At 36.6% G+C, this 23000-nt stretch overlaps 1 protein-coding gene across 1 annotated transcript in view; it reads right to left on the bottom strand.

The window, feature by feature from the left end:
- LOC128876645 (protein sickie) overlaps window positions 1-23000 on the bottom strand; it is a 209691-nt gene that overhangs the window by 53155 nt on the left and 133536 nt on the right. Inside the window, exons 10-16 of the mRNA XM_054123172.1 lie at window positions 14907-15284; window positions 14120-14347; window positions 13102-13516; window positions 12212-12353; window positions 11947-11973; window positions 8958-9196; window positions 7383-7534 (exon numbers count right to left, since the gene is read on the bottom strand). Of these exons, the coding sequence (XP_053979147.1) occupies window positions 7383-7534; window positions 8958-9196; window positions 11947-11973; window positions 12212-12353; window positions 13102-13516; window positions 14120-14347; window positions 14907-15284 (1581 nt within the window). The remainder of the gene's footprint in view (window positions 1-7382; window positions 7535-8957; window positions 9197-11946; window positions 11974-12211; window positions 12354-13101; window positions 13517-14119; window positions 14348-14906; window positions 15285-23000) is intronic.

Below are 23000 nucleotides of genomic sequence, written 5' to 3'. Positions count from 1 at the left end.
AGAGAGAGAGAGAGAGAGAGAGAGAGAGAGAGAGAGAGAGAGAGAGAAATCGTCGAGCAAGAATCGAGGGTCGAAGAAGTATAATCGAGACACAATGGGCGTTTGGAAATGAAATTTTAATTGCAATCAAGGAACACCGCGCACGTCTGGCGACACAGGGAACACGATGAAAAAAGATACGACAGACCGAGCCAACAGATGTTCCAAGTTATCGTGGTCTTCTTCGTTGCGCGGAGAGCAACGGGCGTGGTTAATGACTGCAAATGTATGCGTCACGTAATTACGACTACAGAAACGGGGTTAGAAGCAAAATATGGGACACCTAACCAGGATTAACTACGAGGTAACTCGGCTCGCGAACAAGACGACAGGAGTTTCGTTTGTTGTCGCGGGGCTGACGGCATTGGTGGAAACGACAGTGATCTAACCGGACAGAAATCTTACAGCGTTCGCGAAAACAACTATCAACTCGAAGTTTCCTGGTTGGGGAAGAGATAGAAGAGGACAGCGATTTGTTCTTTGCCGTTTACGAGGAGACACACGGTTACCCGTGGATTTTAACAAAGCCCAGGTGAATAGGTCGAGGAACCAGGTAGAGGAACTAAAGACGTTCGATCTATGAAATTGGATGACTTAATTCTTCGATACAAGAATATGTAGATATCAGTGTTGGATATTTATATTCAAATAAATATATAGGCAACAGAGTAATGTTCCACTGCGTATTTATTATGGATAAAAACAAAACAAGGTAAATATAAGGTCAAGTATGTACAACGACGTCAGGTTGCTAGTAACACGGTCAGCTAGGCAATCTCTCGGTTTGCAAGCGCGGATAGAACTGCCTGTCGCACAAAATTCGAAGCTATTCCTCGGGTCGTCTTCGATACCCAGGTAGTCGACAGCGTCGACGAGTGTCCTGATTGTGCGAACACGGTTTATGACGCTAAGCCTATATTGCCGTGTTAGGCTCACGTACCGAGTGCGTACAGTGTTCAGAGGAAGCAAAAAATATCTAGCAACCCCACTAAAGCCCGAGTTCGGCGACGAACTCGGTGTCGCATCTGGCTGTGGGGTTTTTTCTACGGTATTCAAAATACTAGTTGATTTTAGCTAAAATCCAACAATTGGAATTATTGGGAAATTCGTGAACGAATTATACCTCGACGTTTCTGCCTTGATTTTAGATTTTCGTTCAGATATGAAAATTAATCGTGAATATTGCATTAAATAAAAAAGGAAAAACAACAAAATGCTTAAACAATTTTTTGTTCACACCATTGAATTCAACGTCAAAAACTATATAAAAGTACAAAGTTCCAAATTTTCTTTGAATAACTACTGGTAGCTAGTTTTGGTCTTGGCGCCCTCCCTTAAAAAGAGAATTTACGATTTTCTTTTGCAATAATTCGCGACTAAAAACGCTACAAACTTATCCCTTGTGTAATTGCAATCAATTTGAACTACGAGACAACTCGTAGTTGACAGCGAATGGGTTAACTATGCGAGAGATTTGAATTTGCCAACCGACTAGTTTCCATTCAATAATTGTGCGAACATATCGGAAATTTGTCAAAGGTGCCGTAAGTGACATTATCGACGAACCTATGGCACTGGGAAGTCATGCTCAGTACAACCTGTTGCCTTGGCTTCCGGTTAAAAGTGTCTACTGGAATTCTGATTACGAATAAACTGCTGCCAATGGTGAAACATCGCGCGCTCGAACGACATAATTAATCTTTTTCCCACGTAACGCAGCTGCCAGCGTTTCGTAATAACGCTTGTCATAACGATCGATTGTTCGACTTCCTCTTTCAAATACATTCACCCTCTATAACCCAAATTGGGTCTGCCTATCGAACAAAATTCTACGATAAGACTATTGATCGGTACTAACAATAGAACGTAAGGTTTTTTGAAACACAAGCTTTCATTTCTATCCATCCGTTGCGAGAAATTGCAAAATTGTTATTGGAAATACAGCGTTCTTCGAAATTTCGGCTCCCGCTCCGCGATTGTCTGTAATTTCCAATTGTCCATGCGTTGTTTAATAATTCTGTTTACTTTTGGATTTATATACACGATAATATAAATTGTATTACCATGCCTACTATCGTTGTATTTACCGTGCTTATAATATTATATAATATTGCAATCTCTCTGTGATTGTTTTCATAGTCTTTGAAATTACAAATCCAAGCGAGTAAGTGTTACCATGGAGTTCTTAAATTTGAAATGTAATTTAAAATTGATTTAATTTAAATTGCAAATTTAAAAAAATTCATAAAATCTACTATCGTTCTATTTCCTATGGTCATCGATTTAATAGTGCAATTTCTTTCCGACTGGTCGCACGATTTCCAAATTGAAAATAAAATACCCACAAGTTTTACGCAAGAAAAAACTTGTCTATTCAAATTTATTATCATCATCGTCTCACCTCGGCGATTAACGTCTGTATTTCCTTCAAGAAAAAACCCGTCATCCGTTTCCGGCTGACGCAACGATCGATGTGTTAAATTTAAAAAATCGGTTTCTCGAACCGGTTAATCGCCGCGGTTTCGACCCCACAACCCCGTTCGGTCCAACGGCATCGACGTCGAGCGAGGATTCATATTTCACCGGTTAAAGCGCGATCCCAGGGATTCGCACGACGATCGACGTAACGAGGAACCGTACATGGGCGTGAATAACTATACATGGACATCGCCGGGAAGGAAAGATCGCGAGTTTCCGAGTCGGCACAGAGTTCTTTTCCCGTCCGCGAGGAGTTTATCCTCGTTGCTCGGTACGCGGTATCGTCGACCGGTCGCGCCGGTGACGAACGCTCGACCTGGCTCGCAAGGCAGCCAATGACAGAAACGGAAACGCGAGAAAAAGACAAAGCGGAGAAAATAAGGTGGAACGATAGCGGACGAAGGTGTACGCGCCGGGAATGCTGCACACCCGTCGCATATACTAGCGCAAAAATCGTCTGGTCTCCGGGTAGGATCCGTCGTTTCCTAGGAACGATCCGCGAGAACTCTTCTTTCCTCCCGTATAAGCGATCAAACCTCCCCCCTCCTCCTCCTCCTCCTCCCTCCCTCCCTCCGCCACCCTTTGGTGTCCGGCGATCCAGGTGCAACCTTGTTGTTACAGTGATAGCACGATGTTCGACGAGTTGGAACGGTCGATTATCGATACGCGAAACGGGGGCGAAGATTATTTCAAGGTCAAATAGAAGACTTCCTGGAACGATACGAACCGTTTATTTTGAAAGTGGTGAGAGTCCATTTTTGAAAAAAATGAGATCGCGTAATTCGTGCTTAATTTAACGTAAACTTTGTACGTACGACTAGTCCGTGTTTAATTTCTTAACAAATTTCCATGTTTTGCACGATTTAAAATTGGTCGATAAACGAAGTTGCATAATCGTCGACTATGAAAGTCGCGCGAGTCCGATTGACAGAGGTAGGTGGCTTAGCAGATGGTTGAGGATCAGTAGCCTGTTACTTAAATTTTTTTTTTTTTTTTTTTTTTTGTGTATTACGTGTCATATTACAGATAAGAAAATACACCAACGGAGAACAGGTAAATTGGTTGCAAATATGTTGGACGAGGTTTCTTAGAAGTGCACCGTACACTGTTTTATATAAAACATCGACGAAGGACAAAGAATTTAAAACTATAAATGTGTTACCTACGCGTTCTCGAAGATCGCTAAAATTTGAAAAAATCGCCTTTTACGTAACTCCAAGGTCAAACGTAAAACGAACCGACAATATTTGTGACGAAACGAACGATGGAAAACCTATCAACAAAAGATCTATTGATATTGACGCGGAAAAGAAATATTACTGTTTGTACTTGATGTTAGAAAAGTGTCGAGTTGATAAAAAAAAAAAAAAAAAAAAAAAAAGTGTCAAGTTTGATCAGCCGAGTTTTGTGTATACAGTTGGCACACGCACGAGCAGAAGAAACACAAAATAAGAGGTGGAAATGACTGCCGATCGCGAAGCCGAGCAAGAAATTTTATCGATATTCGAGACACTGTCGGATATAAAAAATGTTATGCTCAGCGACGATATGTTTCCTCTTATTTCTTCTTCGACCAATCGTGATACGAATGGCCGTTTTTTTTTAACGTATTCGAAACACGGACGTCGAAAGGGGTCGCTGCGTGTCGAGCAACGAGAGTAGTGTAAACTCTACGTCCGCGTCGTCTTATAGTTAGACGTGATCACTGTTTCTAATGAGTTCTAGATACCACGTGCGGCCGAAGAAATACCATATAAACAAAATTTATATTTTGCACACAATTTCGTCGCACTTGATACGTGTATGTAAGATTGAAATTAACGTTGGTGGACTTAATTTTAACAATAAGCCAAATATCGATATTAGGTGTAGAAGTCAATTTTGTATCTTTGCATTCAATAATTTATAATTCTATTTATATATATATATATATACATACATATTATACATAATAATATATAAATAGAATTATAAATACATATTTATATATATATATATAAATAGAAATATATATAAATCAAATAATAATTAAATAATATCTTCAATATTAATTATTAGAATATATTAATTAATAGAAACAAAATATTTAAAAAAAAGTGAAGGAAACGAAAATGTAACATAAGCAAAAATTTGTTGCGCCTGAGTTACTACTCGAGTTGTCGCGTAAAACTGAAAATGCGACTAACAAGGAATGTTTTAAATTGTATCACATTGCATCCAATGTAAATTATTTCATGTATAAGTAATTTGTAGTTCACTGAAATATTCGATATATTTTTATTTTTTCAGTTGCACCGACTTTGTTCGATTTCTAATCGAAATTAATTAATCCCACGATTCGATTGATATAAAATTCTATCACATTGCTGTAATACACAGCACAAGACAACCTTTCTGGAGCACTTGCGGACAATTAACGAGTAACAAATAAAATCAATCAAAACCGATAGAATCGACCTGCTGTGAAATGATTTGAAACGTTAATTCTACGAACGTTTTACGCGTCGGCAGTTTTCTCTCCGTCCGATATTTATTTTGCTGCGTTGCAGATAAAGGATAGAATAGTAAACAAACCTAGGAAGTATCACGAGGGTAACGTGTAATCCTCGATAAAGCGGTTTACAAAGAGAAAGGTCGCTGAACGACGATAAGTTATCGACGGAAAGCGATCGAGTCACCCGCTCGCATCCGTAAAAATCAAACCAGACAAACGACTCCATTTCAATTACTTTTCTGTCAGCCAGTCCGCCGCATCGGAAGATCACGTTTCGGGCTCATCGATCGAGCCATCGATTCCGTCCTATGATCACTGACCCCGTAGACGTCGACGAGTCACGAATCGATTTCTTCGTGGTAAAACAATCTTCTTCGCACTTTATCACACGGAATCGTGTCGTCCCGTCAAATCTCCGATTGATGAACACACTGAACAGTTTGTTTTGCATTCGCGACGAGGTAGAATACAACGCACGACACTCGAAGCAGCGCGTCTCGGCACAAACTGAACGTAAACCGACTACACCGATGCACGCCACGGCGATCCAAGATGCCAGTGTGGCCGCGTCGCGTCTGATTGGCTCCGGCCCCTGATCTTCCTTGTTAAACAACCTATCAGCTGCACGGACGCTTCCGCTGTCGTTGGGGCGACCGCGGGTCTTTCGAAATTACTTTAAAAATCTTCCTTCTTGACACGTACTTGTACGCGTACTTACAGTGGGCGTAGAATGTATTCGTACACCGATCAATTTCCTAACAAACTTTTGTGTGAAATCGTAGTTTCTTAATTTCTTTTTTTTATAATCAATGATATTTTACATATTCTTGGAAGTCTCTAAGATAGACATGGTCCAAACAACATTTACTAGTTAATATAATATGGGAAATTAATAAAAAAAAAATGGGAAAAGTGGGTAAAAGTATAGAAGCAATAAGTATTTGTACGATTCTTACGACTAGACTGCGGATCTTTATGTAAAATAAAATCTTTGTAAACGTACCTATAAAAATTGAACCTAAATAGGAATTTATTTTATCCTGCAAATATTATAACATGAACTTTACTTTCGATCTTTTTTACATTCTTGCATGTTATTTGCATTTTGTAAGTTCTTGCACATTCAAATTTCCTATAAATGCATAAAGATCCGCAGTCTACTTATTGCTCCGTACGAATTAGAAAACATCAAATTTCCAGTAAAGTACTTTTAAAAATGGCTCCAATAGAGGAATTGAAGGTGATCCCACTTCGAATAACTAATAATTTAAAAGGAAAAATATCGATGAAATCAAAAGGAAATCCCACGAAGGTAAGTTTTAATTGATGTTCTTTTTCACTGTTTTTGCGAATCATTATTTTCCATTACAACAAATTCATTTTTAACTATTTTTTTGTTTGTTTGTGTTTTCTGTTACAAATAATTAATTTTTCTTACGATCACACGAATACTTTGTGCTCGGACGAAACCTACTAATCTATTATTTTTCAGTTACTATTAGGTTGTCCCGAAAGTTTCTTTCGCTTTATTAATAAGTAATACGTGCACAATATTTCATGTTTTATGTTACATTACTGAATTGTGCACGATTCATTTTGCTCCGTTACTGTTACAACATGAATATCTATGTAATTAGATTGTCTATTTATAGAAACACGACCACATCAAATAATTGAGCGCAACTCGCGAAAAAAAAAACTTTCGGGACAACCTAATACCTCCAAATAATTATATTCTGTTTTATATATTTTAATCTTGTATATCCTGAACACGACTTAAATTTAAACAGTTAAAAAATAAATGCAGATTAACTTGTGCGAAACTGCGGTTTTCCTCTGTATGTTAAAACGAGAACGATTATTTTTCGATATGAATGATTATTTTATATAGCGTGGTTCACTCTACGTATAAAGAGGAACTACAGAATCATAAGTCGATTCCATAATTAAGCAAGAGATCATAATGGGAATTACGAACGTAAATTAGCAGTATATAAAGGATGACACGTTAACGTTCCATAGAATATTGTTGCAACAGGTTTGGCCAGATCAAGCTCGTTAGAGGACACTGTAACGAGCAGCTCGTAACTTCACTAATTGTCATCCCGTTCGATTAATTATGATTAATCATTTGCACCAATTCGCTTCGTGCAACACGGGCATATACTCGAGCTATCTCACTTGAGAACGGATAGATCCGCTTCGAGCAATTGTGTACGACCAATGACGTCATTTTAATGCACTGATACATATATATATATATATATAAATTACGAAATAGGTAATATTTGCACCGTAGAAACGGTAGCAAGTTTGTAATGTACGTCAGGCAGGCCTTATCGCTACTATAATCGACATAACATGTACTCACGTTTGTCGATAGCTGGCTAGTCAGCGAATGGACTTTTTCTTGAGCGTCTAGGAGCTCCCGTCGCAATTTCCTCAGTTCGTGCGCTTGCTTCTCCTCTGCTGAACTATACAGACTGCTCGCTGTCGATACCAAGGATACCGAGGAACCGTGAACTGGGGACAATAAAAGAGGAAATTCTTCTCTTTTTACGTTTATTTTCAAGAAAAAGTAGAAAATGTAAAGCAAGTTACGGCAACATTTGTATATCCTTGACTGCTGACTTCGAACTTCGATATTTTTTAATAATATGGTAGAAATTTCTACGAATGATCTTTGACATCAGGATTTAAGGGAGGGTGTCGCGGCTAAAACTAGCTGCCAGTAGTTATTGAGACAAAATTTTGAAACGTTGTACTTTTATGTAGTTTTTGACGCTGAATTCAATGGTGTAAACGAACAAATTTCGAACCATTTCTTTTTGCATTTTTGAAAAAATAGTCGGATCGTAAAATCGATATGCATGTTGGTTCGTTATTTTTTAAAGAGTTTCTAAACAAAAATTCATCCCGATAGCTACAATTTAGAAAAATTTGTGCTCATGTGTAGCTAAAGGTTTAAGCAATTTGTAAGGAGGCACAAAAACTAGCTATCAGTAGTTATGAAAGTTTGTACTTTTATGTCTGTATGAATCAAGTTTCTTTTTAAACACATATGCTTATCTCCTTAACTATTGCACTCTTTCGTATGGAAAGAACATTACTACTATGACACAACATAATAATATATCTTAACTATTCCGTAAAAAAACACGACGAGATTACAAACTGCTCATTCTTCGAAACGACACGAAGTACTGAGTTTGATAGTTTTTCTGAGCACGTCTCTGCTAGTAATCAATAATGTAGTTGATTTCAATTCAACATTGTTTTGTAGGTAAGTCACAGCAATCCTTCATCAGCAAGCACTAGTTTACATCGATACGCCTGCTAAATGTTTCAAGATTCAAACGCAATTACAATTTTCATCTCAATTCAGTTGTTTGTATATTGTTCGTTCTCTTCTTATGATCATTTGTTTTTGCAGAAAAAAATGCGAAATCTCTGACGTTCCTTCATTTACAAGAACAAAAATTAATTTAATTTATTTATTTGGGGCTGAACCATTTTCCAAACTCATTTCCATATGTTTATGGTATACCATAAAACTGTTCATCTATCTGAATCGATTGAAAATCTATTGTATGTTAGAAAACTATCTTTCTATTTGAAACAATTAGAATTGCGTTGTTTGTATCCAACAATGAATTGTCCATCCCTTTGATTTCAGTTGAATTTGCAGAAATGAAAGAAAAAAGTGAACAAGAATATAGCGTTCTTTCATTTAAAATAAGAATTAGTTTAATTTATTTATTCAGCACAGCGACTAATCCATTTCCCAACTCTATTTCAGTTGTATGTATGTGCCATAGATAGAGCAAAGAGCTCTTCGACTGTTCATCTATTTGAAACATTTGGAATTGCATTGTTTGTATCTAAGCAAAGAGCTGTCCATCCCTTTGACTACGTTTGTTAGTAAAACACCAGAATGTGCACTTACTGTCGTCATCCTTGTGCACGTGTTGGTAAAGATTGGGTGGTTGTCGCGAGGTGTGCGTAGGCGTTGGAGACGTTGGTTGAGACCAATGCTGTCCCGCGCATCCGGTGGATCCTACAGGAACGCTGTAATAAGGTTCAACCCCTACACCCATTCCTATTCCGACTTCCTCGCCAACAGAGGACGAAGCTCCACTTCCTCTGGCCAACATCGACGGGTACATTTTTTCGCTTTTCGTGGACCTGGGAAAACAAAGGTACATCCATCTAAATCACGGGTAGAGAATATTGAAATACTTTATCGTAAACACCTTCGAAGATCAGCAAAGAGTTCCCCGACTGAATCTCAAGTTCCCGTGCATATTCATTGTTACGGTCAGTTCATATTCTACGCATTAGAATGATCGTTGACGGAACTGTTTGTATCTTCGAAGAATAAGAAGCGCGGAACGTGCATCGATAGAAGATGACTAACGTCGAACGTTCAAGAACGGAGGAGGCGTCCAACAATTCACAAAACATTGTCGAAATTTCAAGAAAGTTTTCTGTACGCAAATTATCCAAGTACTTGGCTCCGAAACGATAGAAAGCACAGTAATCGTACATTTGTTGTAGCTTGCCGCGCTTGACTGCATTCAGGAAAACAAGAATCGATCAGATAATTCAAATCATCAAAAGTGCTATACTTAGTTAAATTTGCATTGAATTATTAAATAGGAGTAATTATTAATCTGTAATTGAAACTTACAATTGTAACTTGCAATCAAATATTTGTGGTAGTATCTGTTTTTACAACGTCATAAAACTTCACAAATCTTACCCAAATTTATTTTCTTTAATATCTTCAGAATTAATTTATATTGTTTCTTATTGAAAAGTCTTCTTACTCATATATGGCAATCAACATATTAAGTTCTTCATATTACAGCTTTAATTTCAACAAAATTTTAATAGCTACACTATTTTTAAAAATTTCAATACAATCTTCTAAGAGCATATTCCTCAAACCTTACGCTACAAGAGACAACGCGAGAAGTCAACTTGTCCATAATCCTAGACCAGAGTACCCTCTCAAGAGATATTCCTGAATAAAATCATGCGAGTGTACGTCTCCTCGAAACAGAAGTCTTCAGATGCGAAGAAATTGGCGTGATTTTCGTATCGCGAGGTTCATTAGATTCAGTTCATGGAGAAATTCTAGACGAATGACTCAGACAAGTGTTGCTTCGCATCCTAGCGTTCAGTTTGTTTAGGACAACGACGAGAACACGTCTATCTACTTGGCGAGTGTATTAGTAATTAGTCGATCTGGAAGAGGCTCCTAATTAAAAGATAAATTCCTTTCCGTCTGAAAGTCGAGTACCACTTCACGATCGTGTATACACTCGTACAGTTCTACAAGATGTCTCGCATAAAGTGTTACAAGCTGTTTCTTCAGAAACTAATGAAGATCTCGACTTCATTTTTACAGACGAATGGCACAGGGATGCTTTATCTGTTAGTGCATAACAAATCATTTTGGAGTAACTGTAGAGAAAATAGTGAAGCTCCATAAATTTGTACAAATGAAAGGTGATTTTTTTATCATTATGCATACTTATTTTCATTATGCTAGACTGCACATGCTTATGCATTTATGGCAAGTCGAAATATGGGGAAATGTATGAGAATGTGAATAGTTTTCGTTTTCTCCACATCTCTTTTGCTTCTTTGAATTTTCCCCTCACCACACATCTATCGCCATAACTATGTAACTATGCATACTTTTAATCCATTAATTAATACTATCTTCTATTTAAAAAAAAACTTTAACGACCCCTCCTTTTCTTTTGAATAGTCACCCCTTAATAATTCCAATTATAGATCACTTCCAAAAGTAATAATAAGAACCATTACTAAAACGTAATAAGCATAGTATGATTCGCCACATAAGATTTAACGATAGTGAATAGGCAAGAAGCAAACATAACTGTACGTTTTAAAAAATGGACAGTAAAAATGAACTCGATATTTTTGTTAATTTCTAAGAAAACAGCTTGCAACACTTTATACGGAACACCTTGTATAATAAGACAGCGAAGGGGAAAAAAGTCGAATGAACGATTCGCAAGTGTACTTCCATGAAGAGAAAAAAAAATATAAGCTATAAACGACTATGTCAAAAGCGATATTACATAATTCTGATTTTATTTAAAAAATGGAACTCAAGGATTGCATTAACGATGAAACATACTGCAGTCTTCACGAGCTTGATAAAATATACATAAAATAGCTACTCTATGTGGAGAATTACTTAATGATAAAAAAAAAGGTGCAAGAAAACTTATAAAAGACATCAAATATACTTATATATAAATCACTGAATATAAAATTTTACAAATTAGTTGTATTAAGAAATTCATAATATGTAAAGTTAAAGTTGTATATAATAAGTGTTGGTAATAGTTGTATGTAACTTAATTACATATAAATTTGTATTCAAGTTGGAGAAATTGTTTACAAACTGTCTCCTGTTTGAAGCTTAGACCCAAGCAATTGTTCAGAAAATGAGATAAAGTAGTGACAATTAAAATATATTTTGTTAAGCTCGCATAGACGTATGCATGTCTCATCCTCCAGGTAACTTTTCTAAGGCGAGCAAGATGCACAATGAATTATTGAAAGATTACGTACGACCGATACATCTCCATTCGTTGCGTAACGTTTGGTAAAGAAGCATTAACATGCGTTTGCACAAAAAGCATAGAATAACGAGAAATACAAATTGCTAAGGAATATCGAAGTAATTTCAATTACTGAGAGCTAAATTGCTATTTAGTCAACAGATAGAATTCGAGAGATATAGATACACAGGGATATTTGTGTTTCAAGTGCGTGTAACGGCCACTCGTGTGTACAGGTAGGGTGTATACCACCCTAGATGGTATTGTTCGTTTAATACTTATGCATTGAAAACAGGCTCGACGAATGTGTATTCTAGACTTTCTCACTACCTTGGGAATGTCCTGTCCCGCAGATGGCTAAAACGGTATCAAATGATCTGCGTTATTTCACAGTAAACGAGCAATCGCTGGCATTGAGTGGTTAATTATAAAGAATCAGAAAAAAGCTGGAACTGATCGATTGAAAAAATATGATGAGACATTTGCATCCTCTAGTCATGCATCTATACATATAGACGTATGCAAATGACTTCTAAGGATCTCGTATGAGGTTGTGAAAGCTAGTGCAAGAAACGAATTTGTGTAACGGGCTTACCTAATGGAGTTGCTTCTGTTGAGTCGTGGAGGTGCTGGTGATCCCGTGGAATCCCTCTGATGCATCAACAAACGTGCGTGAGTTAAGCTTGCTCGATGCGAACCAAGCGACTCTACACTGTCAGCTTCGCATAAACCCATTCCTGGAATTACAAGAATTTAATAAACATTTCATTGAATAAATAGAAGAGACGGTTTATAAGATCAACACGATAAACACTACGCTCATCCCTACGGAGGAAGGTTTAATTTTTTGTTTAACCCTTTCACTACTATCGCCGGATATATCAGGCATCCCCGAGACGACCTGTGTGTATGATCACCGGAGATATCCGACACCGATATAACTGTACAAGTGATACATATAATTATTACAGTTTTGAATAAATTTCAGGTTCACTGTTATTTTGCGAGTACCAGACTTATGCTATTTTCCGGATTATTTAATTAAGTATAATTTGATATCCTTTGAAGAATATCAGGAACAACTTGCTTAAACTTAAAAAGACTTAAAAAGCCTATTCTCTAATCCTGTTCTTATATTAAACATATTAATATACAGATATGACAGAGTAAGATACAGATATGTAGATATAAAGCAACCATTCTATAGAATTTTAATTTGTATTTACATTCATAACTTTGTTGAGATGAAAATGGTTATTTACCTATGTTTTACTATCCCTTTTATTATGGAATAGTTTAACATATGTTAAACAGTAAGTTACAGACAATTTTCTTCTAACCTACGCGTAATTTGGTGACAAAATCTTACTTGTACCAATAGGTTTCTTCATCACTCTATACTTCTGTTTCTTCGTCATCATTACTGCGGTGAATATGTTTCCCTAACATCAATTCGAAACGAATTTGAAGTGCCAAGAAGTGTACCTTGAGAACGTCCACTGGGTGTATAGGTATTGCTGTGTCTCATCCAGGATGTAGTGTAGGGGCTGTTGGGAGTGTAATATCCTTGAAGATCAGGCGCTGCATAGTTGCTGCACGTGTCACTGAGACTTCCATCAGATGGTTTGAGTACTCGCGGGGAGAAGGAGTTGCTGGTTGGTCCAGCGCCTGGTCCTCTGTCTCGATGATGAGCAGATGCAAATAGTGCTGTGAATTCTGGGCTACCAGGCTTTGGGAGGCTCTGGGATCCCAACATTAGCCGGTCTCGTACTGATTGCGAAAGTTGACTGGCACTCGGACCCGTGAGGCTGTAACTCTTGTAATGATGTCCTTGACTCGAGTTGGCAGAATTGGCCTGGAGTTCCGTGGTGCATGTTTGCGTACCACCGGACACTTTAACCTGGAACAACAAATTGAAGAAAACAAAATTTTTTTTCTTTAGCTTGGTATTACGGTTTTGTCTAATTATCAACCACAGTGTAGAAGAAATGAATAATTGGGCCTTTTTAAAGAGTATCTTTCATATTTTGTCAAAAGGCTAAATAGTAACAAATTATACTCGTTGTAAGAAATGGCAATTATTCCGATATGATTTATTGTAGAGAAATTTTGTGTATCGTTGGACAAGGTCCTATAACTCATTAAGTAACCCTGAAGAGGGCTTAAAACGTATGGGATGAAACCTTGAGGTTTTTTACTGTTTAGTTCACAGCTTATATTTTTTTTAAACATGAGAACCTTTGAGAAAGTATATACTAACTATCTCCAAAACATCAAAGTTATGGTTAATCAAGCATGAGGATCTTTAATATTACCAAAGATAAACTAACATTTTTTGGAAACATTTTTGTCGTTATTCATTTTCGAAAGAAAAACATGACGTTTCAAATTTTCACTATTTTCACTCAACTACATAATAAATTTGAAACTGATTATTTTGATTAAATAATGTAGAAAGAAAAGGATTATTTAGACAATGAAATTGAGTTAAGGGTCTGCGTACTTTTGTTCTTGGAACTGCGCTAACTTGAGCTGTTCTCGTAGCATCTTTGCCACCATTTTGGACTCCGTTAGGGCTAGGACTGGTACCAGCGCTGTGTCTCTTCACGTATCCAAAACTCTGCGGGACTCCCCTTACTTTGCTGCTACCACTGGTCGACGTGCCTGATGAAACTTTCTGAGGTTTTTCACCGTTCGCATATTCGGCCATGGCCTGCTTCCGATGTTTATCCTGAACAAAATCCGGAAATCACTGAATGTAAAATCCTACAAATTAGCCGTACTATTAACAAATTCATAATGTGTAAAATTGAAGCTACAAGTACAATAGTTGTTGGCAAAACTTACTGACATACATACTTTTACTCAAATTGTAGAACTTGTTTTCAAACTGTCTCCAATTTGAAGTTGAATAAACGTTGTCTTGTGCAAATTCTTATAAATAAATTATTACTAAAAAGATATTTCGTTTCGTTCACCAATACATCGGAGAAACAGTAAAAGAAATCACAGATACTCTACTGTTTACTAAACAGTACACGAATGAAGGTTCATTTTCAAGCGAATTAGAATTGGTAATTCTAACTTTTGAATAATTTAAATACAGATAGAATACATAATATATATATATAGGGTGGGCGCTTCTGCTAGTAACTATGTACAACACAACCCCTTGAGATAAAAATAAAATTCAAAGGCTACGTTAAACGAGCTAAATCGCCCATCAGGAAGATCAATATTGTCCGGCATAGCGACGACTCGAGAAGGGACGAAACTATATAAATGTTTACCTGGGATCGCCTGGAGGGACTAGGACTCGGGGGTGCACCATCCTTGTCTCTCTCCCGATCCCTCGCAGCTCCAGCCTCGATGTACTTTTTCCATTGCTGACTGTTTGAGCTGGTGTTAGTGGAACTGTTCGAGCCCTGCTGCTGCTGCTGCTGCTGCTGTTGCTGTTGCTGTTGCTGTTGCTGTTGTTGCTGGTGCTTGAACGCCGAGTTATCCGTCTGTTGGGAGCTGTCCGACTTCTTCACATGAGGATGATGGCCGCCGCCAGGATGTCTCGAGCTCACGACGCGGTACACCAGGTTGCTGGCTTGTTGTGCACCTTGGGGGGTGGCCGAACTACTGCCACCCCCCACAATCACGCCGCCACCACCCGGCACCCTCTGTCCATGAGAAAAAGCATATTTTAATTCGTTAAAAAAATATTTTATACCGCATTTGAATAACGCGATAGCTACTATGTATGTAGAAATGAGAAGTTGGCTAGCTGGGTCGGTTTGGTAACAATGAAATTGAAAGGACACGACAATCACGGTGGACCGGATGGCAAAAAATGCGACCAAAATTACAGAGTTTTCGGATTTTCACGAAGCTTAGTGTTTTTGAGTTATTTGGGTCGCAAGTTATAAAATTCAAAATGGCGGATTCAATATGGCGTGTATATTAAAAATATTAAATTCTTGTGAATTTTGTATGAAAAAATATATATATATATATATTCATGTCGAATTGAGTAAACTCCTCTTTTTCGAAGTTGATTGAAAAGGATTTCTAGGTATCTAGAGCAACATATGTAGTTGGTATACATCAACACAATAATATAAATGAAAGTTAGATTTCTGAGAAAACTATGCGTCCGATCGATACGATCTGTAATCACATTTTCTTATTAGAAAAAAAAAAACTAGTCTCTATGGCTTATAGTCATTTCTTTTTAGATTGATTTTTATCTGTTTTTTTTTTCAATAAATAAATAACACTTTTTCGTAAAGTTCAGAAGTTCAGAATATAGCCATAGAATTTTTATTTAAAAAGAAAAGATTTTTAATTTCAAATATACCGTCTAAAAAATATTTAAAACAAAAATGATTTCAAATGAAACCTGTTTAAATGTTTAATAAAAGATAATAACAGTTTAAAAACATCTCATCGCAGTTTCTTTATGAGCAATTTTTAAAAATACCTCTCTTTTTGGATCATTTACAGTGTTGTAAATGAAATTGTAGGGAAAGTTTGTCTAAATTGGACCACTCATGATATACCAGGTTAATTTACGTTTAGATGAACTTTCACCCGAAAATAATTCAATAAATATTGTTGAGTTTTAGCATAACGAGGTAACGAGAATTTTAATAAATAACAATTAACTTTATAATAGAAATGTGTACAATAGAAATGTAATTAAATGTAGCTTCATTGGATACTGCCAATAATACTATAATTATTAAAATTCACATCGTAAATATTGCGAAAAACAGTTCTGTTGTCCAAATGTAGTTCCATTCCGAATGAGTTAAAGAGTCTAGTAAATTGGGAACAAAGAATGTGAAACATACATAGGTTCGATCGGAAAAGTCCTGTTCGAAACAGCTCTCTAGCGACTCGTTCCTTCCAATTATTTTAAGCGACGTGACAAATCGATAGAATAAAAACTGCTTGGTTTTCTCTTGGTCTCTTACTCAATTCCTCCAATCCCTCCCCCTATTCACCACATGGAATTACCACGTACGAAGTGACTCATGGGGGTAGAAACGCTCTTTCAGGTTTTTACTGTCTAGGTCGTAAACGAACGGTGAAAAGGCCACATTCCGGACAAAAGATCTCCGTGGATTAAGCACGACTTTTTCTTTGGCTGCTAAAGCCGCGTTCACACCGATCAAAATGGGTCGAAGATAAACAGGGCTGTGATATGGCAAGAATCGTGAAAGAACAAGCGCTAGATGAACAAAAATTACATCGAATAGAATTAAGTTAAGTGAACAGAAAATAAGTTGTTATAAACAGACGCCGTTAAGAGCAATAAAAATTAGAACAACTATAGTAGTTTCCAACTATAGACATGCATACTTTCCTATTTTATCGTTTCCAAATGTTACACATTTGTATTCTAATTTTATTATGTTTACATTTCAGCAATGATTTAGAGAGAATAAAGTAGGAAAATGTGTATACAGTATTGTCTCGAAATAAGCAACTCGGTCGGGACCGGCGAGTTGCTTATTTCGAGGCGATACTGTACATATTCTAGGAAGACGATGATTGCTCGACTCGTTGATAATCACTTTCTTTTAATTACTTTAACTGCTTTCCACTCAAACAGCAATCGAAAATTTGTTCAAGTTGAATCAATAGCTCAACAGTTTTGCAGAAATCAAATCAACGTTATAGTTGTTGCGTCTATTCAAGAAACCACAAAAGACTCACTAAAAGAATTATAGAATGTCTTGCGTACCTCAGTTAATATAATCTACTTTATCAATTTATTGCAAGGATCAAAGCAATTCGATCTAGTTTATATTTGGACGAACTTTTGCTTAAAACGAGTCAATAAATATTTTGCACTTCGCTGATAAGTTCACATGTTCCTTATGGGGAATTCCTATTCTTTTCTGGGGGTGCAGAAACGTTTAGACACGTCGGTGATCTCCGAGGTGCGTCAACAGAAGAGAAACGATCGTGGAACAATAAACACACGACTTCTTTGCTTTGAACGACACTACTACCGCGAAAATTTAAATAAACGGGGCCCTCTTTCCGAGTACGGAACACAGCTCCGCTCGTACCTTTTATTCTTTCTGTTCCTCCTAGTTTATTATCCGAAATACTGGCCTGGAAACGACCCTTTTTTAACGGAATAAATATTATCTTTGAGATCGTGGCTGGGGTGTGGCTGGAAAAATGTTCCAGCTACACAGAAACGAGATGTTAATCCTTAGCAGACTAGAGAAATTGTACAGGATTTGCACACAATGTTTTCATATGGTAATATTTAATAGTTCTATAAATTCATCGTTTAACTATCACATTGGCGTATAAATTGCTGTATAAATATATAAATAACTAACAAGTGATCTCTTTGTTGGTGGGTAAAATAAAATTCATCCACCAGATGGTTGAAGTATTTGAGATGCGATGTGCAAAGTGTAGCACGCTACTAATGGAAGGGTTGAGAGATGAATGTTAACATTTAAAGGAATTTGAAACCAACTTTATAGAATTTCTGCATAGTGCTCCCATATAGGAATATTTAATAAATATGTTGATACAACCATTTATAGTTCAAAACAATATTTTTTAAAGACTAAAATGAAATTCAAGAACCGGATGATTGAAATGCATGGAATGTAATGTGCAAAGTGTAGCACACCACAATTCGAAGGCTTGCAATATTTTGTAACTGTATGGATACAGTCATTTGTCGTTTAACTCTGACGTTAATTGCTTTATGAATATGTAAATAACGATGGAATAATCTCCGTTTTGAAAGGTAAACAAAAAATTAACGCATCCGAAGGTTGAAACGGTGTTTCGGTTGAATACGGTATTTTTCATAAAAGGAAGAACTTATATTACACGGAATAAGTAAGAAACAGAAGCGTTAATCGATTATTCGCTAATGAACGAAGTTTCGAGTACATTGATACGATATTAAACTCGATAAATTATGAAAATTAACATTTGAAGTTGAAACAAAACCATGTGATATCGAGTAGAGAAACCCTGGAACTTTTAACCTTTTGTGACCTGAAATTCTTTTAATATAGCAGTTCAAGGACCTTTGCGATACATATTCTGAACATTCAAAGGAATGTTCTGAAAATTCAAAATCCTTTAACTACGAAAAATTGTTTTTTAATACGACCGACTACCAACTCAAGACACTTGCGATATAGTTTCTGAATATTAAAATCCTTTTTTCCATAAAAATAATTTTTATAATTCTATTTATTTACTTATTCCGTTCGTTCCGTTTGTATTGCTACGAGTAAAGCTTGAACTGAGTCGTTGCGTTTATTATGGAAAGGATTAATACAAAGGAAAATGATTACATTGATCTTTGTTGAAAATTGGAGTTGAATTAGAAACTTTAATATTAATCACCGATGATATTGAAACTAACTCACCATTGTTTACGTTAATCCCTTGTACGTAGTATTCCGTATTTTCACTTTGAATGGAATAATTTCCACTTATTTAACGGAGACACAGACATTAAACAACCGTACACACATTTCGAAGGCAGGATATATTGTTTCCAGTTTGTATTATGGCAACGATTATTGTCCCCTTTGTCGCGCGAAACTTGTTATCATGGTTCGTTTCGACGAAGCACAGACACTTACATCGACACCAAGTTTAAATTCGCCAGAATTATTATCGTTGATTACGCTTCTTTTGTCTCACTACGTAATCCTTCGTAACGTCTTCTATTTTAACCCTGTCATCCTGATTGTTTGGTCAAAATAACCATTTCTTGTTTTAATTTTTTTAGTTTTATATAACTCTATTCCAAATATGTGTTAAATGTAGTTTTAAATATTCTACAGATAATATGTTTACAACACTGATTAATTACTCATACCGAGGTGAACAGATATAGAAGTTTGTGTTTATTAAAATTTAACCCTTTTGACTACATCGTATTGCAAATGAACAAAAAGAAGAGAAACGAAGAAAGAATATACAAAAATAGCGATGACATGAATTTTTTCAACTCTTTATTTATGATTAATTTAAATTATAGCCAATTATGATACAAAGAGTCTTCCACAAAGAACTTCGGAATCTTGATTGTTAATCAAACGCAAATGGTACGGAATATTTCCACCTTTTACACCGATTGTTACGTAATTATACGTCAAAGATTATGTCATTTCCATCGCGACTATTCTGGCAGGCTTATTTTATTACCAAAAAGACTATCTTCTTAACCCTTTTGAACGTAAATGATTTTTTTTTCTCCTACTAATGCCATTTAATGCGTAGGGTTAACTTGGACTAAAATTAGTATGGAAAAATATTTTTTAAAATCCTAATAGTGTAGTTTTTGAGAAAACCTGGTCTTTCTTCATGCGCACAAATGAGGACATTCGCCCTAAACGATAGCGTTGGTAATTTTTTAATTTCGTGTCCTCAATTATGGACGCCAGGTATGAAAGGACTAAGGCTCCTATTAAAAATCCTTTTATTTGGTTAAATTTGGAGAAAGCGTTCAGCGAAGGGTTAACTTTTAGTTCAAACCCTATCGTTCGTGTTCATCGATGGTCTTGTTGTATAATTTTGTTTAGAAGTTTAATGTAATTTGGTTTGCAAAAGGTTAACTTCGTAAAAATTTAATTGGCACGCGGAGGTGGCCCCAACAGTCCAGACTGCGAAAGTTTACTGGTACGCGTACACGTGTCTTCGAGTTCCGAGGGATCGATAACGGCGAAATACCTGTGTGAACATCGAATGCGTCATTGCACAGGATAATTAAGGGATAGCCCTCGAGCAGAACCGCCCCCGTTACCCTCCGTGTCTAGTGCAATTTAACCGGGGCTGTCTATTTGTTTCAGACACTCCTCATCCGACGATTCAAACGACTCTCCGTGTTCATTCGATCATAGTATTCGCTAGATCGCGGATGTTTGCGCGTTTACGATCAATCGAGATACGATAAAATGCATAAGAACGTGCAGAAATGCAAAAATATATAAAATATTAGGAATAATATACGTATCATACTGTTTAGAAAATAATATACGCTTTCGTTTAAACTTCGATTCTTTTTCTGTATTCGTGAAAATATGAATTTTTGCAAGTAAGCATTCGCAGATTAGTTATCGCCTATCTTTAGTTTTCAACTTTCATACGTTTACAACAGAACCGGACAATTTGTATCGGTATCGTATATTGGAAAAGAAAATATTATTCTCGTATATTAAGTTGCGCTGAGAACGTACATTTACTTTATGCTAAATTTGATTCTGTAAAATATATTTCCATCGAAAGAAAGAGTATTACTAAAAATTCAGTGTAGAACAAAACAAAACAAGCTAATTACTTGTGGAGTAATGGTGCAATGAAATATTGTGCGACGATACATCAATCCTTAGCCAAAACATTAAATGGTCACGCATTGTCCTGATAAAACATCGTACATTTTCAAACGTCATACATTTTCAAAAGTTTTACTTTACGGTTTGCGTAACCAAGTTTCATAATATCGCGTTTCTATGAATATTTCCTTTATATCAATTTAATGCAATGTTCATGATGTTCGTGATGTTGATAGCTTCGAATAAGTAAATTTGAATTTTGAACATATTATTTTTACAAGCTTCATGTTTCTGTTAAATTTGTTTAATTATATTAAAGTCGCATGCTCCGTTAGGGTATTAGCGACCACATTTGTAGGTAATCACCGACCACGTTAAGTTTCCGAGTGTCCGCAAATTAGAGGGGATCGGAACAAAAGAACTAGGCCGCTCGCTCCAACCAATACATAGTATTAAGATGTCAAAAAATCACGAACATGGGAAACTCAAGTACTTGTTCGATCGCTGTAATATTTCACTGTTACTCCGATGCATTCCTTCTCGTAATCCTCGCTCGTTCTCGTCACTCTTATGTTTCTCTTTGATTGTTTTCGTCGCGCGCTAGACTTTTAACGTGAGCCCAAGAAAAAAAATAAATATACGTACATATGTATCTGGACTATTCGGCAGATCGCCGAATCTGATTCGACGGCAATTTAACATTAAACCTAACGAAATTACTTGTGTCCATTTCTACCGTGATCAATTGAACGACTAGTATTAAAGTTCCTTTTTCAATTGTATCCAAAAATATTTCACGTGATACTAAATTCAATGATACATAAAACAATTGTATATAATTTTTATATTGTATATAAGAATTGTACAGAAAAAAATTGGAACACAATCATTTAATCTGTCGCGGTAGGTTTAGCGTTAACATGGTCGGTGTGTACATTTGGATTCATATGGGGATCAACATACAGGGTGGTCCACGCAATTGTTTCGAGTCGTAACTCCGTTATTATTGCATTTACGAAAAAGTGCCAAAGGAGAAAGATAAATGGTTCGAAGAGCACTACGTCTGTAGGACTTCAAATTTTGTTCAGATGCAGCAATGTATATGCAATTAACAATTGCATCGTTTCTTTAAATAGAAATGCATACTTTTTTTTTTTACACAGATCGATTCTTCTGTTCATTCTACGTAAAAAATGATTAGGGTACCATGGCAACAAAATTATTACTTCTCCAGATATATTCAAAACGGTTCAAAAAGGTTGTAATCAATTCTAATTAATTATCGGAAATTACATTGTGTCTGTGTATACTATTTGTTTTCAACCATTCCGATATATTCAGACCTGTTTCGATACTACCTGCCAAAAATCGTCACGAATTTTTCGGACAACTCAATATTTCATACCTGCGCACACTATAATTCCCTAAAATTCGCCGCGATGACAAAACAAATAGATCTCCAAACGAGTATTATCATTTAACCGTTAACGACACTTTCCCCGTTCTGCACAGAAAAGATAAAGAACGAAGCGCGCGGGCACGAGACACGAGAAATACTCGGTTTGCCAGAGCGCGATATCTACCCCAAGAAAGTATCACGGGGAATTGCTTTTGGTGGATTAGACGGTTCCCAGCAGGAGTTATTTGCGCGTCTGTTCTTCGCCACTTTTTCCAGAGGGATCGCGGTCAAGAGAAACGCGGTTTTCTATCTCGAGAAAATTAAGGGAAGGCTTTCCATTAATGCCACTGTCAGTCCGCGCCACCTTCAACGAACTCTCGCGTTTTCACCGGGCGGACGAACGTTAACTGGCCGACTGGCGAGGGTCGACGATCCATTGCTCACCAGCCCTCCCCACTTTATGCGACGATACTGCTTACTAACGCTTGGTTACCGAATACTCCACTGCTCGTACAGCCAGTCACAAAAAATATCATCGACTAAACATTAAAGGGTTACCAATTGCGCGAATTTCCATGTACACTGCGGACCAAAACGATCCCATTGTCTATATCGGACCTGGGCAAATTTGATTTTAAACGAAAATAGGAAATAACAATCTG

The sequence above is a fragment of the Hylaeus volcanicus genome, chromosome 1 (assembly GCF_026283585.1).
Source record: "Hylaeus volcanicus isolate JK05 chromosome 1, UHH_iyHylVolc1.0_haploid, whole genome shotgun sequence".
NCBI classification, from domain to species: domain Eukaryota; kingdom Metazoa; phylum Arthropoda; class Insecta; order Hymenoptera; family Colletidae; genus Hylaeus; species Hylaeus volcanicus.
This window is presented reverse-complemented; position numbering and strand designations above follow the sequence as displayed.